A 27,379-nucleotide genomic window follows, 5' to 3' on the forward strand; every position below is an offset into this window, starting at 1 on the left:
CATAAACACACACACACACATGCGTACGCTGCCCCAAAATGTGCACTCGGTTTATGGCTCTGGTTTTATCAACAAGTTCTATTTTTAGTGCATGCGCCTCTGAAAGTGTTAAAAATTAAGTAACACACAAATTTGCGTACATGCGTGTTTGTGTGTGTGTGTGTTGTATGTGTGTATGTGTATGTATGTGTATACTTGCAGCCGCATCGCTCATCTGATCAGCCCCATCCACCCCCAACTCCCCCGACCCAATTACTCATCAGTGTTGCTTGGCATTTGAAAAAGCAACAAAAATGCAAAAATATTTGTGTTTTTTTGTTATGTATAATAATCTTTAAAAAAAATCAATTGATACGGCACTTAATCCTTGAATTTTTTTGCATTTACCGAACAACCAATTTGCTACTAAAAGCCAGTCTGGCAGCACTGATTGCCAGCGTTCCGTCCTTTTTGTTGTTGTTTTTCTCATGAGACCCCCCATATTCCCGTAATGCGCCCTTAACTCAATGAAAAATGGAATTTACTATATATTTTGTTAATATTTACAGTTGCTAAATGCCAATTAAATGATGAATTAGCTAGTTGCAATTGTACATGCTTTGATGCATACATATCTGAGTACAGGGTATCTGGCAGTCGGTCAAGCTAAAAGCTAAAAGGCCCTATGACTTGTTGCTGCTCAACGTTCAGCGCCAAGCGATTAGATTGTAAGAAGAAAAAAAAGAGGGGAACAAAAAAAAACGCTCAGCACGCGTGCTGCTCGCTGCTGACTGGAAGCTCCCGAGCTGCGCCTCAGCAAGTAAACAGAGACAAACAGACAGTCAGCCAGTTAGTCAGTCACCGTCAATTCGGTTAGTCGCACGCGAAAAATATTCACGCGAAAAACAAAAAAAATATATAGATATATATAGATATATATGCATGCATAAGCGCGCTTGCCGTCCTCGTCCCGCCCGGTTCCATGTGTAGGGTGATATCATCAAAAAAGAATACTGTGCGATCCATTCAATATCATATCAATTGAGAAAATTCAACTAGCAAAAAACAGTATATTTTCTATTTTGTTTGTTAATTTTTTTTGCGTTTAAATCTGTTATGCATTACTGCATAGAGATAGAGGAAGCTTCAATAAGTTCCGATAACGATTGCAAATCTCGCTCCAATTCCAATTCGCTGCTCAGCACTAGTTCTATATAGTGCATGTGTGTGTGTGTATCTGTGCGTGTGTGTGTGTGACGCGATGCTCGTTCTGAACACAGAGCTACGCTTGCGCTTTCAAAAACGCAAACCGCGTCAATTCAATCGAGCTGCCAGCGCCGATGATGCGTCGCAGTCACTAGAAGCAGCGGAAAAAAACAATAACAACAACAATGGAGTTGTTAGCATGAGTACGTATACTTTTCAATAAGAGCGAGAGAGAGAGAGAGAGAAGAATGCGTGAGAATGTTTGTGGGTCTGTGTCTCTCTCTTTAGGTGGGTGGATGGGAAACAGTGATGCCAAGCGCTTGATTAGGAAAAAGGCTAGTCAAAAAATAAATGAAACAAAATTGAATATTTATCAAATTGTGGGTTGGTGATCTTTTTATAACTGTTAATATTTGAATTTGTATCAATAATATTGATTCTTGTCCTTTTCCAACATAAAGAGTTGTAGAAAGAAAAGGCAAAAAACAGACGGAAAAGTGATTAAACTAAAAGAAAAATAAAATTAAGCACAAACAATACAAAGATAAGAACAAATGAGTTGATCTAACAACTTCTGTGTTCTAAATTTATCCAGTTGATCAATCGATAATCTTCTTAAACCGTTTCCAATGGGTTAGGTAAATAAAATAATTTGTAGATTATTTGTTTGCTAAATTTGTACTTTAAGTCCATAAACCAATTTCTATAAAATTAAAAAGTTTTTTAACTCGCGAAGAACATAACAGCTTATTGAAGATTCGTGCGATTAAGAAGCTGAAACGCCAGCACTGCTGGCAGAGGCTTGCTACCATCGATAAAGAAAATCAATCGTTGTTGCTTTAAAGCTGTTGTCAATTGAAATGAAAGCTGGTCGCCTTAATCACTTTGACCTTGTCAGTTGCTTTAGCAGATCTATAAACGCCTCGATATCGATAAGAATGTGGAGTAATTAATGCTCAATAATTAAAGCACGTGCGCTGGCCTTTTATATGTTAAATATCTTTTATATACATGTTTATCGCTTAATTCATCTAATTCTTGTCAATATATATCAAAACACTCATATATATATATATATATATATATATATGTACTTGTTATCTCTAATAGTAATGGGTGTGGGCGGGAGGGGGTGCGGTTCTGGGTGGGTTTTTCAATTGCTCAACGAGTGCTGAATGAGGCTCCATTCAATTGATCAATTTGTTGTTTGCACTCACAGCTGAATGAGCAGCACAAACTTGCGATAATGGGTCCAATGGGCTGGAATGGGAAGTGGAAGTAGCACCGGATGCCATCTCAATAAACCCAAATAAAATTACAGTAGGCTCACCCACAAAAAAAAAAAAAGAAACGTTTCAAAATCTGTCCAACTCAAATTAGATATTTTATCTAAAATCTATTTTTTTTTAACCAATTACAATACCATCAAATGTACAATCAATATCCCAAAAATTTGTTCGGACTGAAATATCAAAACGAAATTTTTTTTCCCTATTTTGAAAAATTAAATTAGCCTGAAAGAACAATCTACTCAGTATAAAACTCTATAATTCCAATAATATTAATTGATAGTTTGACAAACACAAAGAATCGATATTTTAACTAAAATTTCTAATTGCATATATATCTGTTGTCTAGTAAAATATCTAATTGAAAATTTGAGTACTACATTCTTAATTATTCTAATGATATCAGATATCATGAAATCATTACATTAACAGTTTGTTTAACAGAACAAATATGTAAATAAAGAAAAAAAAAAAACAATGATTTCTGTTAACTAAAGTCCCTGGATTGAAAAATTCTTTTCGACTTTTACGCTCAATGTCAGAGTGTCATCTACGTAGTTCCAATTAGAGAGCACTCACTGTACTACAATTGTTCTTTCCCAAATTTGTAGACATGTACATATTATTTTGTTAGTTGTTATCGATAACACACACAGCAAAGAAAGTTTAAGGCGCTCCTCAACTAATCTAATCTAATCTAATCAGCCTGTCATATTGTTTGCGTAAAATTTTCACCGGCCTAACAAAAACAACGAACAAAAATGAAATATAATATGCATTCATAATAGGCACACTTTAGCATCGGACTGGTTGAGTGACTGACGACACTCATGAATATAATATAATATATACAATTTAAGTGTTGAATGCATGAAAAGGGTTTTTGTTCAATTGTTATTGTCGATTGAGCTGAGTTTTGTCTGCTTTCACTGCACTTTCTAATGGGGAGCAATGGGGAAAGAGTTTGTCGCCAGTTTGTCACCTGTCACCTGTTGACATTCAAATCACACGAATGCTGCATTCACAACGCACATTCTTCATTCATCATTCGAGTTAATATCTTGTTGCAAATTCAATATTTGTCAACAATAGAAAACCAAACGAACAATGCCAAAGTGGAAACAATGATGTGAAAAGGGTTTCGATAACTATTTCTATCGAGAGATCCAACCACGGTTCAATTCTTGACAAATTCCGTTTGTTATACATATCGAAAATTTGTTAAATGCCTGAAGGAATCATCTTTATCTATATATACTTGATCAGTATCAATAACCGAGTCAATATACTTAAAAATTATAAGTTATAAATCAATTTTAAGGAAGAATTAAAAGTTGTTGTTTCTGTTTTGATTGATGATTGATGGTTGATGTCGTTCTCTGTGTGAATGCAGCATAAAATTCTGTAGACAGTAACAAATTTAGATAGTTGAATCAGGCAATTATTAAAGATTAAAACTTTCTCATTTCCAATGCAATGTTGCACAATCGAAATGTAGTTGCAACTGGCGCAAGCATTGGGCAGCTATTCCAGCTGCTTACCTGACTGTTAACTGTTTTAGACAGCAACCTTTGATTGGAATCGAATATCGAACTGAACTAAACCAATTTGTGGTTTGTAGTTATTAACAATCGAGAGAGAGAGAGAGAGAGAGAGAGAGATTTTCTCAAACCTAACATTAAATGTTAAATGTCCTTTTTTGTTTTCGTATGGCTATTATTAATTAATAACAATAGAATGATTTTCTCGAATATCAAATTCAATTGAAGGTTAACGAAATGTGAAAATGTTTTTGGCAATTTCTGGTATGCGTCCAACTGAAATAATTTTGGCTCGCTGCATGTGGTTAATATTAATTAATACCAATACACATATTGCGTCGCATTTACTATTGTGTTTTGTCTTGCATAACTTGAACATTACTCGCAATTTTCCTCAATTTGCATTGCTTTGACTTGGCTTTGACGCTGCTGCACATTGATAGATAGGAGTGGGTTTTACTTTGAGGCATGACAATGCTGTTTATTATTTGCATTCACATCATCATTCAAATTCCTTCTGGAGAAAGTCGACAAACGGAATTTCCAAGAACAATTTGTTCACTTTGTTCAATATTATTTTGTATCTGGCTTAGTTTTGATTCAAAATAAATGCATTGAATTTGCTTTAAGCTTGTAATTACTTTTGGCGGCAAGATAAAGCCAACATTTTTGTTTGCAGTTAGTAATTTAGTTTGAAAATAAAGGATGAGTTAGTCAGATTGAAATATTTTCAAAGGCAAAGGGCTCTTCAGCAATCTTCCAAATGGCAAAGGTGAACAAGAATGAAAGTTGAAACTGACTAACTGGTCAGAAGAAGATGAATAAAGCCACAAAGCTAAAACCCGACAATATATTATATACAATTTATACACTCGAAGAAGAAAACTGTTCATTCCACCAATTATGACATAGTTGATTGCTCTTTTTTAAGCCAAAAAAAAAAAGAAAGAAAAGAAATGAAAAAAAAAACATGTCAATTGCAAGACATGAAAATGAAATCTATAAGGAAAGCAAAAGTGCTGCTCGAAGACGAGTAAGTGAAATGTGGCATAAAGCACAAAGCACAAAGCTTGATGAGACCTCCCAACAATCAAGTTGACAACAAAACACACAACACACAACTAGGGAAAGCGTCGTGACATACGTGACCAGAGCGAGAGAGCCACCGAAAGCCCAACACCTTCTTGTTATTGATATGTTGTTGTTTGTTGTTGTTTGTTGCTATTGTAAACAACATATATCATTTTAGCATTCAGCATTTTGCTATTTAGATTTCACTGGCTTCTCCGCATAAACTTTCTGATATGCCTCTGCTTAATGATTATCAGAAAGTTCTGTTATCGTTTGAAACAAGTTCTGGTCACGATTATATTCATAATGGTATTCCTAAGTCAATCTGATCACGTCCTCGTCTTTTATCGATTAAATGAAAGGTGTTCCCAAAGCTAAAGCTAAAGCTGAAGTCGTCTTCAGACTCTCAAAATATCGATTACATTATAGGTAATACCTAAGTTAAATGCAATCTTATTCAATTCCATTTTTACTGTAAGGGTATTCCTATTTAAACTTATCAAATCAAATGCATAACAGTAAGTGTATTCCTTTTCAAACTCATTACGTTATCTTTTATCGATTACATTAGAGGTATTATATACGTATGTTGGACATATTACGGAAATAGTATTCCAAATTTGGAACTAATTGCAGACTACATTCGAGGCATTGTTTCAGCCAAATCAACCACAGCAAGAGTATGCCTAATCTCATTACAACAAGGATACTGCTACTCAATGTTTATGTCACCTGTATAACAATTTAAAAGTTATTACAATGTCTTTCATCGATTACATTAAAAGTGTCGTCAAAGTTTAATGCATTAAAGAAAGGGTATGCCATTCGTAAAGCTAATTGCAAGCTCCAAAAATATCGATTACATTAGAAGTATTTCATTTAATTCCTTTGCTCACGTGTTGACTTTAAATAAGATAGAAAAAAGTTGACTACTGGCACAGTATTATTGAATGAACTAATTTCAAATGTTTATTATACAAAATATATATGTTCAAATATTAATTCAATAGCATTCCAGCATTGTATGCAAATGAGCTTCTTCAGACCAATGGGCAACACTGGTTGGGGTTATGTGTTGTAAATTGATGACGACGTTCACAATCATCGTACTTATATACAACATAGCTTAGAGCGATGATGACGACGTCATAGCCGTTGTTGTTGTTGTTGTTGTTGTTCTTGTTGTGGTTGACGTAGTACAACCCGTCAAAAGATACACCCACACACACACACACACATACCCATACAAACAGACACTTAATGCTCTCTCTAGGCCTCTCTTTTTTTGTATACCCTTGCAAAGGTTATTATCATTATTGTCGTTAACTTTGCAACGCAATGAATAAAATAAAAATTCGCCCCTTGCTCATGGTTCGACCTCCTCTACATTAATACTGCTTTTGAAGTTGGAAACGCGATTTTCGCTCGAAATTCATATAAATATTCTAGTCTGTTCCTCTTATCCACTTCTTGTCTACAACCGATTTAAGTCTATTGGTAACCGATGTCAGTGAAGTGATTTGGAGTGATTTTGATCTCCATTTATAAAAAAAAGTTACACTCAGATAAAAAATCGACCTGAATATTAGAAATTAAGCTCACCTTCTAAAAACCAGGGTATTTCTTCTCTTAATTTAGGACTATAATTTACAAAAATGTTGAAAAAATAGATCCAATGTTTGAGAGAGCTCTAAAATGAGCTCTTCTGTTGCCTGTGTTGTTATTAAAAATTATTATTTTAAGGTTTCACATAAGAAATTAGTTTAGTTTTAAACTAAGAACTAATTTGAAAAATAGCAACCGATACACTTCGAGACATTTTCTAATGAATTTCCGAAAATATTTCTTTCTAAAAATAAGTTTGCATTCCTAATTTTCTAATAAGAAATAAATCGAAATTTTTTCAGAGTATATCGTAGTCAAGCTCCCTCGACTACCGAGTTCTTACTTGTTTTTAGGTTCGTCTTTGCTATGCATAAAATATCGCCTATATAGCCTACTAGTGCCCCGTGCCTCGTGCCTCATGCTTCATGCCTTACGCGTTATGCTTTATGCCTAGGCTCTGTTTTCTAGTTTCGTTTTCGTTTGCGTTTCGCGTTCGACGCGTTGTGAGTTCTTTTTTTTTTTTTTTTTTTTGTTTTTTACTCTTCCTCTTGGTGTGGTTGTTATTGCTCTCAAAATTATTGTCGTTGTTGTTGTTGTTGTTGTTGTGTTGTTATATGCGTGCTTATATAGCGCATTATTAAATATGAGTCGCGCTGTGCTCTCTCAAAGGTTATCTAACCATTGCCCGGCAAACACAACGTCGCCTCGTTAAGCTGACTTGGTTTTATTTTTTTCTTGTGCTCCGTCTTTTAATAGCTACTCAAAACAAAAACCAAAACGTTAACGAATATTGCCCGAAAAACAATGCTCGAAAAAATTGCGCAAAAAATCAAGTCAAGTGTTTGCAATGCAATCGGAAAATGTGAAAGTTGTTGTCTGTCGCCCATTAAATGCCTGAAGTGCATATCTGAACAATCCGAACAATAATAATACTAAACGAAAAAAAAAGGGAAGAAAATAATAAATAAATCAAAACAAAAGAGCTACTCATTAGCTGTCTCTCTACTCAACAAATTCTGAAGCGGAACGAAGTGTAAGCAGTGCTATAATATATATGCGTAAAAGCAGTATGGTGGTGGTCACTCTCTTACACGAACACTTCGATTAGTTGCAAAAGAAAGTCTACGAATTTTAAACTATTAAAATTCGAGCAGTTCTAATCTTTAATAACGTAATAATAACCAATTGGTATTTCGTGAATTCTGTAGTCAAAAGTTCTAGTTCAAATTTCCTAATAATATTTTATTATATTTTTTTGCGATTTTCAAAAGACTAAAATTAAATTATAAATTTAAAAAATTAATCAATTTTAGATTAATAAACATTAAAAAAATGTAAGAAAATATGAAACCCTTCCAAACCAAATGCGTTGGCAATGTTCACCTCACATTGTACCCCACTGCAAAAATATTATTCATAATAAAACATAAAAAATTGCTTGATATTCAGTTTTTGAATTATTTCAATGCAATTCCGTACAAATACAATGACTAGGCGGAAGGGGAGGTGGTGGGGGGGGGGGGGGCTGGGGTAAGGCTCAGGGTGGTGACGGGGAGGGGTTAGGTGGTTTTTTTGTTGCTGGCAATTGATTGAATTGAATGCCTGCATGATGACCGCACCTGCGATGACGTCATGCCACATGTATGTAAGTATGTATGCCACAGGGTCACATTTAGCCCTATAAGTTTGTATGAGTGTCTGTCTGTTTGTGTGTGTGTGTGTTTGCCAAGCATGAGAATGTGCCATGATCATTGAACTGTGTCGACCCAAAGTCAAAAAATTGGTTCACTTCACTTTTCTCACTCGTTGTTGTTTTTCTTTATTTTTTGTTTTTGTCCCCCCCATTACTTTTTGTTTATGACAAATTTAACGATTTGTTTGTCGTACTGTTTTTCTTTCCTCGTCTTTTGCTGCTGCTATTTGTTTTTTGTTATTTGTTTTTTTTTTTTTTTTTGGCGTTTTGGCTCGTCAACAGCAGAGAAGAGATTATGTCATGTTTGATGTAGTTGTAGTTGCGTTTTTATATATCCGTCAAGCAACAAGTACAACAGGGCGTATACATATTCTATTGTCTTTGTATCTTTGTATCATAATACAAGTAAAAAGAAGACATAATTCTTCATAATATACGAAAAGTGTTACAAAATTGGCTAAAAATATGAATAAAAGTTATGTAAGAGGTAGATAGGTAGAGGTAGCAAGCAGATATATACGATATAGTTTGAACTTACAAATTATACACAAAATGTATACCAAGTTCAAGTTGATTTCCATTTATCACAATCGATTACCGATAGCAATCAACAAAGAAACAAAGAAAGAACATAAGGTTAACAACTGAATTAAAATCACGCACGGAATTCTGCCTCAAAAATAGCACTTCAAAATTGACTATTGCCATAAGTTTGTCAAAACTCAACCGATTTTTGAAAAAAAAAAAACCTTGGCCCTGATTATGATTTGAGCTCTAGATTAATACTAAATACGCTCGAAATTCATAAAAGTAATCTTATGGCAGAGTTCGAACTTATGTTAGTTAAAGGGTATCTAATAGCAGAGCTCTGCTCGCTTATAGAATTCATTGCTGTGTTTGATTATTACTGTCGATGTTTCACATTGTTGCTGAGCAAGCGTTGATTATCGCTGATTGGCTGATCGCGTTGTTCGCAGTTAGAAAGCATAACGCATGACACTAACACATATTCAAATGCCTACAACTACAAATGGCGCACATTCCATAAATTCCTCAGCTGTGGCTGTGTTTTGACTAAGGAGCTTTGTGTTTGCGTCCCTCCCTCTCTCTCTCTCTCTCGCTCGCTCTCTCTCTCTCTCTTTCTTTGTCTCGCTCTCTCTATATATCTCTCTCTCGCGCTCTGTTTTCGTTTTGTTTTCGTTTTGCAATTTGCCAGTGCGATCCGATCTCATTGTACGAAAGCTCTCTGCGGCTCAATCTTGAGTGCTCTCTCGCTGCTCACTCTCATCTAAACTGGTTGAGGCTCTCAATTGGTTAACTGGTCAGTCGGTCGACTTGGAATTTGTCCACTTTAGCTTTGGCGGCCAATGTGCAAATATTGGTCAACTTAAAAGTTAGCTATTTTGCATAATCAACAACATGACAATGATCATTGGCATCGGCATCATCATCATCATCATCATCATCATCATCGTCTCGTATTCATCTTCATAATAGTATTGGGTCGGGTGTGCCAAATCTGTTTGTCTGCTGTCGCGTCGCCCCACAAAACTAGAATCTGTAATCTCACCAGTTTGTCGAATACAGCTACTCGACCAGTTCAACTCGTCGCTGATCCAATTTTTCAATTCATCGAATTGATGCCAAACGTTTCTGGTTACCCACAAAAAAAAAATAAAAAATATATATATAAATAAACTATGGTTATACGCATATTAACAAAGATATGAGCGTTAGAAAAAAAAAAAATTTTATTTATATAAAAATAACTAAGAGGAAGCTGCACATCCCTCACTTTAAGCCAGGTAAAACTATAGTTTGACCTTTAGAGTAATTCAAAAATAAATTTATTTATTTAATATACGCATATAAATATGCATATATTTTTATTTATTTTTATTAAGGGTAGCGTTGATTGCCTAAAAGTAGGCACTGAAAGCAGAAACTGCCGCCCCTATTTGCAATATTGGGTTAATTAAGTTTTTTGTATAAATCATATATTTGTGTGAGAAGAATTGAATTGAAATTGAACTGAAGAAACTGTTAATTTTTGAATCGATTATACATATTTGACAACTGAATTCAGGGTGGAATTTGCCAGTTGAACACTCTCGACTAGATCATTCTTACTTAAATACTTTGTTATTGTTCTTAGTTTATTTCTTCTGCTGTTTAGGGTAATTAGAAAGCATAATAATCTACAAAAAAAATAGTCATTCGAAAATTTTAAAAAATTTTAAGCTTAAGCTTCATTTTTCACAGCTAAAGAGAATTTTTTTTTTTTGAAAATATCTAGTATCAAATTTTGAATGAACAAATTAATCAATAAATATTGTTTCTGTTTTGTGCGGGTCTTCAAGAAACGCAGCAAATGTTTAATAATAGTGAAAATCAATGATATATTTCTAGGCTATTTGTTCTGCTCAAATTGATTTAATCTTTAATTAATTTTTTTTAATGGATTCGATTGCCTCCAAATTTGGATTGTGAGTGTTATGCATGAGTATTAAGCAGTTACGCTGCATGGAAAATGTTTGTTTTTTTTTTGTATTATTTATCACTCCCTGTGGTTTAAGCGCGTAATTTCACTTTTTCTTAAATTTCAACAATTGATTTGGAATAGGTTGACGGGAAGGGGTATATACATACAAGTTTATATGTTTGCAGGTATTTAGGTATTGGCTTTTCTACTCTATCTTTCTGTATTTCTTTCTTTCTTTCTTTTTCTCTCGCCTTCAACTTCAGCTTCCACAGAAAAAAGCAACTCATTTCAAGGCAAGTCACGATCGAGCGCCACTTGCGAATTAAAGAAAAACCCCACTGAAACAGCAGCCGGGCCCTGGGGCCAAAAAAAAAAATATAAATAAAATAATATAAAAGAAGCTGTTTAGGAATGCTCTTTTTTCTGGAGGCGCTCTCTCTCGTGGCTTGCAGATAGACAGTTGAGTAAATTTTCCTAAAGCTGTCAGAATTAAAAGATCACGCAAAATGTTTTTAGTTGGAATTGAATTTGTGGTGTTGTGAAAAAAATTTACTTAAATTATAGATAATCTTAGCAGCATATAAATTAAAAATATGGCATAAGTTCTTATAGTTTCTGGAACGATATATGACTATGTCTGTTTTCTAGGGTATTTCAAATGCCCGCCTCAAACACCCAAAAATTCAATAATGAGCCCGAGAGAAGTAAAAAAGAGAGTCACGACGAGCCCAAATGATAACAGAGAGCAGCTGGAACAGAGAAAAAGAGAAAGATAGACAGAGAGAGAGAGAAAAGTTGTTAAGCGAGTGTGAATTTTGTTGCTGGCGTTGTTTGTATACCCTAGCTGAGAGTATTTCAATTTCCCATGTGATGTTGTTGCAGAAGACTTTTTAACCAATCTTTTAATAACATTTCTGTCATTAAAATTGTGTTTATTTTTTTTTCTATCGGTAATCGATTTTTGCTGATATTTGTAGAACGGTGTGCGTTACTGATACAAGCAATATTATATATTAGAATATATATAGCAGGAGCCGTCTTTTAAAGCTCAAAAGTTACGAGTGCTTTAATGCTACCAAGCAAACATTAGCGACAAAGCGAACATTTGCAAGATGATGCAACTTTGCCCCGGCAAAGGGGGCACAATTCCAGCTAACAATAACCTTACAGACATCAATCCATTCCTTATATAGTTTTTGAATTTTCGCTTGATTATCGCACAGTTAACTTGGCTATATCTAAACTTGTTAACTTTAGCTTTTGTACATTTTGAGCAAAAATATATATCTAAACTCGAGCATGTGGTTTTCTTATAATTCTTATTAGCTTTTTTGTCACTTAAATTATGAACAAACATTACTGTATTCGATTTCACATATACAAAACAATTTTTACATAGTCTATACTACTTGAAGGACCTTACGATTTCACGGGGAATCTTGGTTCGCGAGTTGAGTTCACTCTGGCAGACGACATAATATAAAATCTTGGTAAATTTTACAACTTGTTTCTGAATTTTAGAAAGAATGTTTTCTACAAATTTTGGCTTTTGTTTCTACTTTTTTAGAACTGTTTTTCTAAATAATAGAAAACGTTTCTAAAAAAAAGTCAAATTAGCGCAAGCCTTTCTAAATTTGATTTTATCCTAATATATAAAAATTATTATTGTTTTTTCATATGAATACTTTTAGTGTAGTTTATTAAAATGTAGCGTAATTGTTTTTCTGAGTGTATAATCGATTTGGCCATAAGCAAGAGCATTAAAACCTCGGCGCTGACAACTTTTCTCTCAGGTTGCTTGTTGCGGCGAGCAAGGCAAGTCTCTTGTCTTGTCTCTAGAGTTGTTGTTTGGGAGCGAGTGCCATTTGATGCGCTGTTATACGTTGTTGTTACTCTTAGCGACAACAACGTTGTTGTTATTGTTGTCGCTGTCGTTGTTGTTGTTGTTGTTGCTATTGCTGTTTAATGGCTGGTTAGCGGACCTGGCTAGCTGGCTGCTGGCTGCTGGCTATTGCCGTTTTTGCCGTTTTGCGGATTTTCATAGTTCAGTGCGCTTTCCAGACGACAACGCTGACGACAGCAGCAGCAGCAGCAGCTGGTCGCGTTTAGTCTAAATATAATATTTGTGTGATTTATTTAATTGGGAAAACAACAACAATTACTCTATAAAAGTGCCACAAGAAAACAAATTGTTTAAAAAATACTTCTGCAAAAAAATAAAAAATAAAAAAAGAAAAAGTATTTAAAAAAAAACTTGTGCAAAAAAAAAAAAGAAGGAAAAGCAATAAAAAGTACACTTTGTAACTGAAGACTGACTGGCTAATCTAACTGTATGCATAATATAACTTGAGACACTTAACAATAATACCAGCTGCATTGCAGTATTATGTGTATTTGTAGTACTTTCCCTTGTTGTTGTTAAATGTGTGTTGAGTGTTGTGTGTTGTTATGCAATCCGTTGAAAAATGCCGCAATTTGATGAATCTTTCTTGAGCGATTGCGCGCTCGCCGAACGCTGGCGTTTCTACTCGTATACAGTGAAGCAACCGCACGTTCAAGATGAACCACATCATTACCAACAGCAGCAACAACAACATCATCATCAGCAACCGCCTCGGTGGTCTGCGTCGCGAGATAACAACAACAACAACAACAGCAGCAGCAGCAGCAATAAAACTACGCTGCATGACATCAAATTCCACAGGCGACGCAAATATAAAAAATGGCCACGTTTGGCATTATCAACAACAACAACAACAACACCAACACTAACATCAACACTAACGTCAACACCAACACTAACACCAACACTAACACCAACAGCACCAGCAACACCAACATCAAGCACATCATCATTGACACCACAATCGCCGTGTTTGCTAGTCAAGAATGTGTTGCTCTGTAAGTGAAAGCTAACATAAACATACACACACATTTACACACATATGTGTTTGTGTGTGTGCATGTATACCCCCTCCCCCCTCTCTCTTTCTCTCTTTCGCGTAACCAATTAGCGTGTGTTTGGTGGTTTGGTTTTTGGGTGGGTGGCTTTGGATCGTTTACCGTTCATCGTTCGTCGTTCATCATCAACATCATGCAAATCAAATAAGAGTGCGCCACATGTGCAAATACCCTAGCTAATTATCGAATGCAGCATATTAGCTAGTTGAATGTGCAAATTATTCAATGAAAGAATATGCCATTAAAATTGTATCTATGTTTGTTATCGCTAATCGATTTTGATCGATATTCATAAAAGTGAAATAATCTTGAAATGCGTAATTGAAACGAGCAATTCAAACACAAAATTTTAACGGGCAGACAGGCCAGGCAGACATGGCTAGATCGATCCGATCGAGCAATATATTTGCTCTATGTGGTCGGAGGTAGTTCCCGCATATTGCTAACAGAATCTAAAATTTATACATAGCATTAGGGGTATTCACGTTGTGCACATTTCGTGTTCTGACATTTTACAGAGTATTTCAAATACCTTCTCTCCCTGAGTTAGTTAGTTAGTCTCTCTATCTTTCGCTGGTTTTTGTCGCGATCTTTCCCCATTTCCCATTTGATGTTTGCGATTGAAAAACAAGCATTATATATATATATATATATATATATATATATATATATATAATATTATTATGTTAATATGCGAATTTGAATATGTGAAAGAGCAACACGTGAAGGTCTCTGATCCATTTTTACACACACATACAAATTATATATAAATAAATATAAATATTCATTGTCAACCACAGCGAAAGTCAAAACCAATAGAAAAGTAATATATATTATATATATATATATATATATTGTTGAGTATTTGAATTTGTTGAGTATTTGAATTATTCGCTTCGTTCGGCAAATTTGTATTATTCCGGCTCGAAGTTCATTCCTTTTACTTCAAGCATATACCTTAATAATAATGATAAGGCTATATCTCTCTTCCTTTTAGATCGGTTTCGGTTTCTCGAAAGTTTTGGATGGGGGGCATTCCTTGGGTTATTGGAACTTTGCATGTCAACTTTTTTTGGTTTTCGTCACGAATTCTTGAAATACAATAAGTGCTTAACACTCGGAGTCAGTCTGAATCATACTTTAAAGTTCTGATTGTGATTCACAAATGCGTAATACGCCTTCCTTGTGAGTGAGTTTCAGTGTTTTGTCTATGGTTTAGTCACAGTGTGACTGAAATGAATTTACATACACATATATTCAATTGGAACAATCATTCAGACTTAACTGCAATACAATCGAACTTTAACAATTTCTGTTCACCATCTATGGAATATTCTTCTGAAATAAATACCTAGTAAAGTTTTTTGTGCAAGGAAAAATAATGTGTATGATATTTATATTAATATTAAGTTATTTCTTAACTATTAATTTATATATATATATATTGTATTGCTTATAATGTTGTACATTTTGTTGTTCGTTCCACTCCACGCACAGACGGCAGCATCAGTTCTCCATCCACGCCCAGCAATTGTTCGGCGGTCGGCGTCGGTGGCTGCGGCGGCAGCAGCAGCAACAACAGCATCAACAGTGGCAGCACCTATACCGGACACTCGTCTAGCTCATCCACAACGCCACCGCCACCGACAACACCACAGCAGCAGCAGCAGCACCATCATCATCTGAGTAGTGGTGGAACAGGACGAACTGTTGGCGTTGGTGTGCCACCGCCAGCACCGCCGAATGCGAATGCGACATCGACATCGTCATCGGGTAGTGGATCGTCGGGGCATAAGAACAGTTTGAAGGGTACGAAATTGGCGAAGCGAGCGCGCTCCTTCAAGGACGATCTGATTGAGAAGATCTCACTGATGCGCACCACAAACAATACTCTGGGTCGATCACATTCGCCGCACAGTCCGCGCAACAAGCATGGAGCAAAGCCGCCGCCAACCACCGAAGAGGTCCAGCGATCCACACAGACGCTGGAGACGCACGTCAAGGATATATCGAATGCGCTCAAGCACTTTCGTGATGTCATACTCAAAAAGAAACTGGAGGTACTGCCCGGCAATGGTACGGTCATACTGGAGACCATTGCCAGCATGTATTCCGGTTAGTTAATATTCTAAAAACAAAAAAAAACAAGATCATAATCATAATCATAATAATTATTTTCTGTTCGTTATAGTCATTCAGAAGTATACGCTGAATGAGAACAGTGCCATCATGAGCTCAGCCACACAGCAGGTCTATCAATCTCTTGGCAAGCTCATCAAGCTCTGCGACGAGGTGATGCTCAGCGAGAAGAGCGGCGAGTGCGCCTCCCTCAGCAATGAGAATGTGCGCGAGGTCATTGATCTCCTCGAGGATGCAGTCCGCGTAAGTCCGCTACAAATCCACTTTGCTATTTAATTAAAAATTAAAAATATAAGAAATATTAGCAAGATTTCTAAGGTATTTAAATGCATAATAATCCACAAATCTGTTGCCATATAAATATATATATATAAATATATGTTTTGGTCTCTTATAGAATCTGGTCACACTAGCGCAGGGCAAACTGAAGGAGCAGGATCAATGCGCGTTTCGCTATGGCGGTTCTGGATTGGGTGGCATTGGTGCCGCCGCCGACATAATGGGCGCCGTTACCGCAGCAACTGCAGCAGGTGGAATGGCTGGTGGTGTGATGCGTACGCCGTTGGATGCAGCTGCAGCAGCGGTGGCACAGCGCACATCGCTACCAGACATTGGACTGACACCCAAGGAGCGCGATATTCTCGAACAGAGCAATTCAAATCCGATGCGCGGCTCTCACAGCACCGAGAGCATATTGCGCGACACGAGCCCGCCGCCAAAGCCACCGCTGCCCGATCGGTCCAGCAATCCGCCACCGTTACCACCAAAGCGTCGCAGCCAGCCGCAATCACAGCTGGCGAATACAAGCACAAACACGAATCCAAATAACAGTACGAACACCACCACAACCACCAGCCACTCGTCGCAGGCGAACAGCCCCTTGCCGTATGCCCAGACGCACAACATAAGCATCAACTCCGATTTGGACTGCAGTTCAAATTTGTCGCTGCTTAACTTTGGCGTCGATCGGTTAGTTGCTGGCTTTCTCTCTATTTCCCATTTACACTCGCTACTTTTTGCTCACTCGCTCGCTCGCTCAAGTTAACTCCCTTATTATTTAACGCAATCCAAAAGTTATTTCTAGATTAACGTTATTCACTTCTTATTGCATTTACTGGTTTAAACAAATTTCATTACTCGCCCGATTGACTTACTCATTCACATCACTAACTGACTAACTAACGCTCACTTCATTGTTTGACCCGATTCTAAAGAAATTTGATACTTGAATAGTTTGCACAACTTATTTTCGCTAAAGCTAACTTCTTTACTCGCTTGAGCCCTCTAAATTTAATCTAAACTTCTATTTTACTCATGCATTGATTTTCTTAATTAATCACTCAGTCACTCTCCAATTGATTGCTTGATACACTTAATCATTTATTCACATTCACTCTTATTGACTCGATTTACTTACTCGTTCATTCGCCAATTTTACTACTACGTCGATTTACTTACTCGCTCATTCACGCCCAACTTACCCGTTCGATAAACTTCAACAGTTCATTAACTTAATTAACTATTCGCCCGATTAATTTGCTCGTTCATTCCCTTAGTTAACTACTCGCTCGATACGCTCGATATACTCATCGAATTACTCGTTCTCTTACAGCCTCTCGGTACGGTCGCGTTCCCCCGATGAAAATAGCCAATGCTCGATCGACTCGGCGCTAAATCACTCCCGCGAGGAGGAGGAGGAACACTTGCAATTGCAATTGCAGAAGCCGCCAACGAGACAACAACAACAACAACAGCAGCAGATGCACCATCATCTCGCAGTTGACGATGTGGACAAGCTGATCAGTTACAGTGAGTACAGGCTAGCAACAACCATAAATTCGAACTGCAATTCAACAACAACCTCTACCACACATCGACTGCGCCCATCAGAGACGCCAGCTTCAGCTCCAGCTCCATCTGAGCCTAGTGTTGTTGCTGCTGCTCAGCTAAACCAGGAGGCAGCCACGTCAAGTTCTCAGATGGCTGTCACTTTTGGTCCGGGCTCTCGTCCCGGCGCTGTTCTCACCACAGCTGAGGCCAGCACGGAGTTGCGCAAAGTCTCGACACCTCTAAGCAACAATCGTCATTCAAATGAATCGGGTATTTCAGGCAATTTCTTTCTATATCTATTTCCTATATCTTTTAGACTGCTTATTGTTTGTTAAAAAGCTCTGCACAAACATATTCAGAAAAATGTATGTCATTTATTAGACCAAATGTATTTTCTCAAGCAATTGAAACATTTTCAAAATATGAATATAACAAGTTAAATACCAGAAAACGTTCACCAAAACATTTGAATTTAAAATCATTTTTGATCCAAAATGTTAATCACATATTACAATATATCAAATTCTGTATATTATTTTGCAAAAACAAAAAAAAATTGTATTTAAATGAAACGTTTTCCTGGAAAAAGCAGGATTTTTAACTAATTCATTTCAACTTTCATTTGAGGTATTTATTTTTATATCGTATTTATAGTTCGAAACTCATAATTTTCTTTTCAACTAACTAAAGTAGATGAAAATACATTACATTTTTATTTGAGATATTTATTTTTTTCAGTTGCAGTATATACTATATAATATTTTATCTATATTTTATTTGTTGTTTGCTTTAATTATTTCGCTTTGTTTCGCTTTGATGTTTAGTTTGTTTTGTGTTTGCGTTTGTCTCCAACCAATCCCACGAGTTGTATTAAGTTTTCGAAATTGTATTGTGCACTCAGAAATCACCAATCTCAGCTGATTTTGAGAAAAATTTCCCAAAATCAAAATTTACTTGAAAACTAAGAAGTTTTTCTTGTTGTTTTTTTTTAGAACAATTTCTAAATAGATTAGAAGAATTTTCTAAAAATTATTTTTGATTTTTATAAATCTTTTCTAGTATTAAGAAATGCATAAGTTTTTCGAAGAATTATTTCTAAAATTCATAAACAAGTAATGAAATTTACTGACTCGGCTTTTAGACATTAGATATCAAATTTTCAAATTATATTATATGCATTTATAAACTATGTAGAATGTTTGCGTAATCTATAATTACTTCAGGGTGATTGGTTTTTCTGAGTGCATTTAGCTTATAATTTGTTGTTGTTTTGTGTTTTTTATTGTTGTTTGTTGCAACTGATTATTAATGTTGTGTCTGGGCTTTTGCAGGTTTCGTGTCGATGATGTCATTTCGTACGTCCTCGCATAGCGTTTCCAAGCGATCCTCTGAGCACAGTGTGCAATCCTCGACAAAATCGACGAGCAGCAATTCGGAGATGGCGTTCAGCAGCAACAGCGAGACAACATCCTCGTCCTCGTCTTCGGCGATAGCAACGGCAACAACGGCCAGTCGAAGCAGCAGCAGCAACGAGTATCAGCAGATAAGCCAAACGCAGTTAACGCAACGCAGCCACATCACCAGCAGCAACAACAGCAACAATAGTAGCATTAGCAGCAGCAGCAAAGCAGCAACAGCAACAACAATAATTAGCGGCATCGATTGCTCATCATCGTCATCAGCGGAACTGGCGCCAGCATTGCCACCAAAGACCCAGCAGCGATCCGCAATGTCGCGCTTTGATGCCGCCGTGGATGAGCTGGATGATAATTAGTAGGTTCCAAAACGACGATTGACAGTTTGATAATTGCACTCGCTCATTCCACATTGATCGATCGATAACAACTACATTAATCGATCGACAATGAGCAGCTGATTGAACGGCTGTTAACTGTTAACTGTTTCTTGTGTGATTATTTTGTTTGGTTCTCACTTAACTCTCTCTCTCTCTCTCTCTCTCTCGCTGCCTTCATTTGGCTTGCAGTGAAATGCCGGAGTTGCGAACATTGTCGCCGCATCCGCCGCAGCATCACTCGTCGTCGACACAGCTGAATCAGTGGCACACCAAGCATCACAGTTTGATGGAGCCGCCGCGCAGCGCACAGTTGCCCAACAGTTGTGGCAATAACACATTTAAATGCCAATTAGATGAGCCACCGCCGCTGCCCGCCAAGAAGAAGAACAGTAAGTGCAATCGCTCAATGCGCACAGTTATTTACATTGTCTTCTTTTATTTTTTTTTTCTTTTTTCTATGATTATTTCTTTTGTCGGTGTATACATATTGCATTGTACATATGTAAATGTGTGTGTGTGTGTAACATATTTGTGCATGTGCAACTGTTTATTTTACATAAATTGTTTTTTTTTGTGGTTCTAAACTTGAACGCCAGGTGTCGCCATAGGCAATGCCAAGCGGTGAGTTTTTCAACATATTGTTTATATCTGTAGTGTGTGTGTGTGTGTGTGTGCATGTGTGTGGTGAAATTCACCACACACACCAACACCAACACAATTACTTCAGTCACAGTTTTGTATGACTTTCTTTTTGCATTTTGTGTTTTCTTTGGTTGTTTTTGCATCCATCCATTCACAAGGACACACAATACATGAAAGTCGCCAGTTTATGGTCTTAGACCTTCGACTTATATATGTATGTATATATATATATATATATATACAATTTTTATACATTTTTTTTAAACAATACACCTACAACAATAAAAAAAAAAACAACACCTTCCCTTCGAAACCCCCTCACCCCCCAATCAGACGAACAACAGCATCCAAAAGCAACAAGCAGCAAGAACAACAACAACAACAATCAGCAATCAGCAAAAATATCATCTATAAATACATTCAACTTAATTACATATATTTATTTTTGTGTACTATTTGATTTAGCGACAGTTAAGATTTTTGTAGCAAAACTTTTATTTATAGCACTCATAAGCAACTCATCAATGAGCAAATTCAAATTCAAACAAAAACGAAAACGAAAACGAATACAGAAATAAAAACAGAAACAAAACCTTGCCAAATTGTTGTACGCAAAACTCTAACCCATCTAAATTTACGTTCCAATCAACATCTAGTGTTTCAGAGTGTCGCCTTTTCGGGTAAGTTTCTTGCTGATCCTCTTGCTTCTCTGCTTCTCTGCGCCTACTCCCCGCCCCCTTACCCACTTTCGTTACGTTTCGTTTTCTTAGCTTTTATTCAAATTGTTCGCTCGTTTCGTTTTTCGTTATTTCGGTTTTAATGCTTTGCTTTTGCATATCCTCCCCCTCTAATCAAAGCAGTAAGCGAAGCCTTTTTGTGTTCCATTCCACAACGTTCCTTTGCAAAAGCGATTTAATTTGTGTTCCGACTTGCAGCAATAACGAAATTTTGTGTATGGAAATACTTTAATTTTTGTATGTTGGAGAGGGTATTCAAACTTTGTGTTAAGTTTTAGACCATGCTTTTTAACGCTGTTGCTGTTCTTTTTTTATGCAAATTAATTTCCTCTCGTTGCAAGAACTTTATTTTTTTCCTTTTTTTCTTGTTTCTCTTCGTCCTGACCAACAATTGTGTTATTGGTTTTGTTGTTTGTTGTTACGCGCTTATTGTGGTTTAATAATACATTTAATAATTATAAATGAATTGAAACGTTTGTCAAATTTGATGCCAGACAAACTTCCAAGTGCAGTTTAAGCATTACTACCAAAGCTGCAGAGAGAAAACGAGGGAGAGGGATACACAGAGAGAAAGTTTATTTAAGAAAAAGCTACCCATAAATAGCTCTAAACCAGAGATTTCAATATTAACATTCTTCAATGTGCAAACTTGTGCCATACAGAAAAATATTTTGAAGTTTGTTTTTTTTTGTCATAGATCAATTTTCGAAATATTTAAAAATAGAAGATTTTGGGTATCAAACCAGAAATGGAATCGGAACCGTATTTCAATTCAGAATCGGAATGTAAAATTTTGAAAGGCTGTTTATTTCTATTTCTCTAGAAATATTCAAATATTTAAAAAGTGTAAATGCAAATAATAAAAAAAAAAAATGCAGAAGTAATGAAATTCAGCGGTTCGGATTTTATATTTGAGTTTAGCTGTCGCCTGCCTCAAGTACCAGAATCGAAAGCAGAAACTAAATTCGATTCGGGTTGGCAAACACGAAACAAAAAAGTTGGAAAAAAGTTAGAAAACAGTGTTTAAAATTTCTCTCTATCTCTGTCTCTCTCCCTGCTTCTTTCTCTCTCTCTCTCTGTCTCTCTTTGGCTGTCTGGCAAAATGGAGCGCAAATGAAGCGGAGATCCCCATTGCTGTCCATTGATTGTATGGATTGCTGCTTTGGCACAGTTCGTTGCGCTTGTTTTGTTCCCATTTGCAATTTTCATTTATTTTTTTGTTTTTTTGCTTGTTATTTTGAGCAATTGTACTAAATAATTGTTTTGTGTCTCAGTTCTGGTTTACATGGAGATTTGCTCGGCAAATTCGCACTCGGTGGAGCAGCATCGTCATACAATGCACGCCTACAACATCGGTCGCAGCATGTCGCATAGCCAGACCCTCAAGTAAGTATATAGATACACAACAATCTTAGGATACTTATCGGTCTAATGATGGGACATTGTAAACTAAAAGTCACCTAACTAGACTAGGTATATATAGTAGCGATCTCTGCAGGTTCTGTGAAAGAGAGAAGGAATCCTCGATACACATCCTAACAGAATGTGTCGCACTAGCTAGAAGAAGATGTAGCATCCTACGGATGCAAGAAGATGTAGCATCCTACGGATGCACGTCTTGAATTTTAGAGACATAGAAGACCTCAACCCAACAACGATCCTAGCATTCGTAGGGGACCTGGGGCTAATGGAAGAGCTATAGTCTCAGAAGGGGGCACAATAGATCTAACAGGTCGCGATGCAAGGTATAAATAGAGTATATTGGCCTTGTGCAACGGGTGTGTCTGTCCGTGTCAGCCGAATAACCTAGAAAACCTAGAATGCCAGAATGCCTTGCAACTTAGAGCATATACTTGGTCTGGGTCTGCGTGAGAACATTTTATAGATCCCATTTCCCATATAGATATCCATTTCCTAATGGAGGCACTCAAACTGAGAAAGATCTCTTACAAAGATCGGTATCTCTTGCTAATTCCTTATTGGTAATTGAGTATTTTGTTTGTTTTGTCAATAGCATGATGACAGTGAATAAGGAGCTGTCACCGGAGATGGAGACGCCGCCGGCGCTGCCGCCCAAGAATTACAAGCAGCGCAAATCATCGACATCGACAATGGGGATAACATTACCAATTATAACAACACCACCGGCGAGTCCCAAGCCCAAGAATCTGACAACGGTTTGCGAGGAGCACAACAATGCGATAACAATGTTGGATGAGGATGTGGCAGCTGAAGCTCAATCTGGAGCTGCGGCTGGCACTGCAATCATTGTTGATTGCCAGTCACATCAGTTGCCCAGTTGCGATGAGTCCCAGGCAGCTGCATCTTGTGTTGGTTCCGGCGAACCTTCGCCCAAACTGCTGGAACTCAATGCGGAGCAGAAAGCCGAGAAAAGTGAGGAGCGTCGCAAATCTGTGCCCGCCGAACTACAGCTAGATGCTAAGCAGCAGCTGGGCATGGGGGAAGAGGAGCTCGAATTGCTGGACGAGGAGGAGGAGGAGGATGAGGAGCAAGTCGATAATCAATTGCCAAATATGCTAGAAGAGCTCGATATAACGCCATATCTAATACTCAAAAATCGTGCAGAGGATGGTCCAGAAGTCAAAGCCGGCTACATTGATGCCCTGATCGTGCACGCCAGTTGCGTCCAGAAGGTGTCCGAAAATGGTAGGCAGCATCAAAATCAGCCCCATCATTTCACCATTCCTATATCAAAATCCAACTCCAAATCCAAATCCAAACAAAAACAGAAACACAATCATAATTCACACAGCATTGTCTCAAGAAATCGTCAACGTAACCCTAATCCAAATCCATTTGTTGTCCATTCCGTTCGTGCAGCATTCAGCGAGGCGTTCATCACCACCTTTCGCACGTTCATTCAGCCAATCGATGTGATCGAGAAGCTGACCCATCGCTACACATACTTCTTCTGTCAGGTGCACGATCAGAAGCAGAAGGCCGCCAAGGAGACCTTCTCGCTGCTTGTTCGCGTTGTCAACGATCTAACGTAAGTTTATCGAAACCGAAATCGAAACCGAAAGTTTTGAAATATATATATATATAGGTCGACGGATCTGACAAGCCAGCTGCTTAGCTTGCTGGTAGAGTTTGTGTATCAATTGGTCTGCTCGGGCCAACTGTATCTGGCCAAGCTGTTGCGCATCAAGTTTGTGGAAAAGGTGACCCTGTATAAGGATCTGAGGACGCCCTTGTGCTTTGTGCCCGATCCGCAGACTAGCAGCAATCCAGCAAATCAGCCCAATCTGCTCGATCTCAAGTCATTGGAGATTGCCGAGCAGATGACGCTGCTCGATGCGGAATTGTTTCAGAAAATCGAAATACCCGAAGTATTATTATTTGCCAAAGATCAGTGCGAGGAGAAATCGCCGAATCTCAACAAGTTCACCGAGCACTTCAACAAAATGTCCTATTGGGTGCGCTCCAAAATCTTACGGCTAACCGATGCCAAGGAGCGCGAAAAGCACGTCAACAAATTTATCAAAATCATGAAGCATTTGCGCAAAATGAACAACTACAATTCCTATCTGGCGCTGCTCTCCGCCCTCGACTCGGGTCCCATACGCAGGTAAGTCAGTCTCTCTCTCTCTCTCTCTCTATATATATATATATATATATATATATCTGTTATCTACGGAATCAGTCAAATATATATATATTCTTACAGATTGGAATGGCAGAAGAGTATTACGGAGGAGGTGCGCTCCTTTTGCGCTCTCATCGATTCAAGCTCCAGTTTTCGCGCGTATCGCCAGGCGCTGGCCGAAACCAATCCACCCTGCATTCCCTACATGTAAGTGTATATGAATATATTTATTATATACATATACCCTGTAATAGGCACAAGATATTTGTCAACTAGTGGAGAGTAATACTGATATCATTGTATATGTATATTTCAGCGGTCTAGTACTACAGGACCTCACGTTTGTGCATGTGGGCAATCAGGACTATGTGTCCAAGGGCGTTATTAATTTTTCGAAGCGCTGGCAACAATACAACATCATTGTGAACATGAAGCGTTTCAAGAAATGGTGAACACATAGATTACATTTTGAGATTTGATCCGAAATAAACAATAATTTACAATCATTTTCAGCGCATATCACTTTCGACGCAATGAGCGAATTATTGGCTTCTTTGATAACTTCAAGGACTTTATGGGCGAGGAGGAGATGTGGCAGATATCGGAGCGGTTAAAGCCACGTGGGCGTCGCCAAAACTATTAGTCTATCAATCAGCAATCATAGCAACAACTATAACTACAACTATCGTGCAATCTTCATATATATATATATATATGTATACCGATCACACACATCGACAAGTGCATGAGAGTGTGTGCCGTCGACTATTCGAAACGGTTCTTTGCCACTCTGACCCTATACGTATTTATATATACATATATATATATACACACAGATATGTATTTATATATATATGTAGCTATAAAAAGTACCTACAAAATATACATGTTATTAACAAAGTTGAATTACGATTTGTGTAGTTGCAAAAGAACAAACAAAAAAAAAAAAACTAAGAAAAGGAAAAAAAAAAAAACACCTGCATTGATATTATAAGAGTTATATGTATTATATATGTATATGTATTCGTATAACAACCTAACTAATGGTTAACCTAGTAACCGTCACGGTATCTGACAGCACAAATTCTGCTAGTTTTTCAGTTCATTTGGAACCTTTTCCTAACTGTATTAACAACGAATTTTCAAAAGAAGACGCTCGTTTTTTTTCTTTTCCTCTTTTAAAAACTGTTAACAAATATTTACGTGTATGTAGAAAAAAAAGAAGAACGATCATTTTAAAGAGTTTTATGTGTGTTTTTTAAATAACGCTAATCCAAAAAAAAGTTAAAAAAAAGAAAAAAAAATAGTTGTGCATATAGTTGACCCAAGTTCGGCTGTTTTACTTGCAATTGTAGGCACCAAATCCAAGATCCAAATACAATTCAAAACCGCTAATTTACCTCCCGGTTTCTAATGCTATATATCTATATAGATAACTATATATGTGTGTATAGTTCAATGTCTGAGCCAACTGCTGCAGCTGTATGCACAACATTATCCACAAAAACAACAACAATCGAATCAATATCAAAAATAAATTTTAAAAAAATTCAATAAAATGCTTTCACTCAATTTAACGAAACAACTTCAAAAGTTACAAAAACTAAATTATATAAAAATTGCTTTTATGTGTATAGCAATATATATATATATATATACTGATATTATTATATGCATATGCATAGAAAATCCGTTTACAAAAATATTGGAAAGAAAGTGGAAACTGTTTAAAAAAAAAACTGCAAAAATGAAAAGAAATCTACAAAATGTACATTAGTTAAGCTAAACGATAGCATATTTATCAACTTTAAATGTATATGTATATTATATGCTATATATTATATATACACACGCGTAAGCGCTTCCACGTCCAAGCCAACAACACTATATATATATATATATACTTTACAACTTGAAATTGTACAAAATTTGGATTCTTCTATGTACTACAAATATATATATATATATATATATCTGTATATGTAGCAGAGAGCGCTCTATAACTGCTATCTATCAGCTACATATATGTATATATATATATATATAAATATATATACACAAACAAACACACACACACACATACGCACATAGAAACAAGACTGTCTTTAGGATATATGTAGCAGTATTTCATGTATCTTACCAAAAAATCTAAACAAACACGATTATTTGTACTGGAAATTGTTATAAACGAGAAACTTTAGCAAAGTTGCATGTACCAATACACACACATACATACTGCTATATACTATATTATAAATATATATATATAATATATGTATATATATATATATATATATATATATATAAACCTAATGAATCAAAATTTAAACCTACCAAACTAACTAACTACCTATGTATAAATATATAAATATATATATTTATACATATATGAATAGAAATATGCATAAGTGTACACATTTATATGCGCAGCATTGTGTATCCGATATCTGATTTAGTCATTGCTTTGTATGTGCCTGTTATCGATTTTTGATGTATATTTCGAGAACATCCACACTTTTTTTTATAAAAAAAAAAAAAACAAACAAACAAAACAAAACAAACGAGCAAACAACTTATGTATGTATGTAAATGTAATTGTATTTATAATCTATTTGTAAAACAAAAACGAAAAAAAATTTGAAAAAAATCTTAAACTTTAAAGATATTACAGCAGCAACAACAACAAAACATAGAAAACTTGATGAATAAGCTAATCTTAAATAATCTCCAATTTTTTTCCTGTTTTTTTTTTTTTTTGTTTAGTTATATGTGTGTAAATGTATTGTATGTTTAACTTTAACT

General features: G+C 36.4%; 1 protein-coding gene across 2 annotated transcripts; it reads left to right on the top strand.

Moving 5' to 3' along the window:
- The first annotated feature begins 805 nt into the window (after window positions 1-805).
- LOC6566278 (guanine nucleotide-releasing factor 2) lies at window positions 806-26,043 on the top strand. Of its 2 annotated transcripts, XM_032738568.1 has the most exons (16): window positions 806-1,388; window positions 15,325-15,942; window positions 16,019-16,209; window positions 16,364-16,935; window positions 17,579-17,775; window positions 17,857-18,066; window positions 19,128-19,569; window positions 19,781-19,980; window positions 20,890-20,913; window positions 22,245-22,356; window positions 22,985-23,637; window positions 23,812-23,980; window positions 24,038-24,559; window positions 24,659-24,784; window positions 24,894-25,025; window positions 25,091-26,043. In XM_032738568.1, exons 1-16 carry the CDS (start codon window positions 1,241-1,243, stop codon window positions 25,218-25,220), a joined length of 4,446 nt encoding a protein of 1,481 aa, XP_032594459.1. In that variant the 5' UTR covers window positions 806-1,240; the 3' UTR covers window positions 25,221-26,043. The 2 variants fall into 2 exon arrangements, with proteins under 2 accessions (XP_032594459.1, XP_043071954.1); XM_043216019.1 differs by lacking the exons at window positions 806-1,388; window positions 17,857-18,066.
- Window positions 26,044-27,379: the final 1,336 nt, after the last annotated feature.

Source organism: Drosophila grimshawi, unplaced genomic scaffold (assembly GCF_018153295.1).
Source record: "Drosophila grimshawi isolate 15287-2541.00 unplaced genomic scaffold, ASM1815329v1 contig_848, whole genome shotgun sequence".
NCBI lineage: Eukaryota > Metazoa > Arthropoda > Insecta > Diptera > Drosophilidae > Drosophila > Drosophila grimshawi.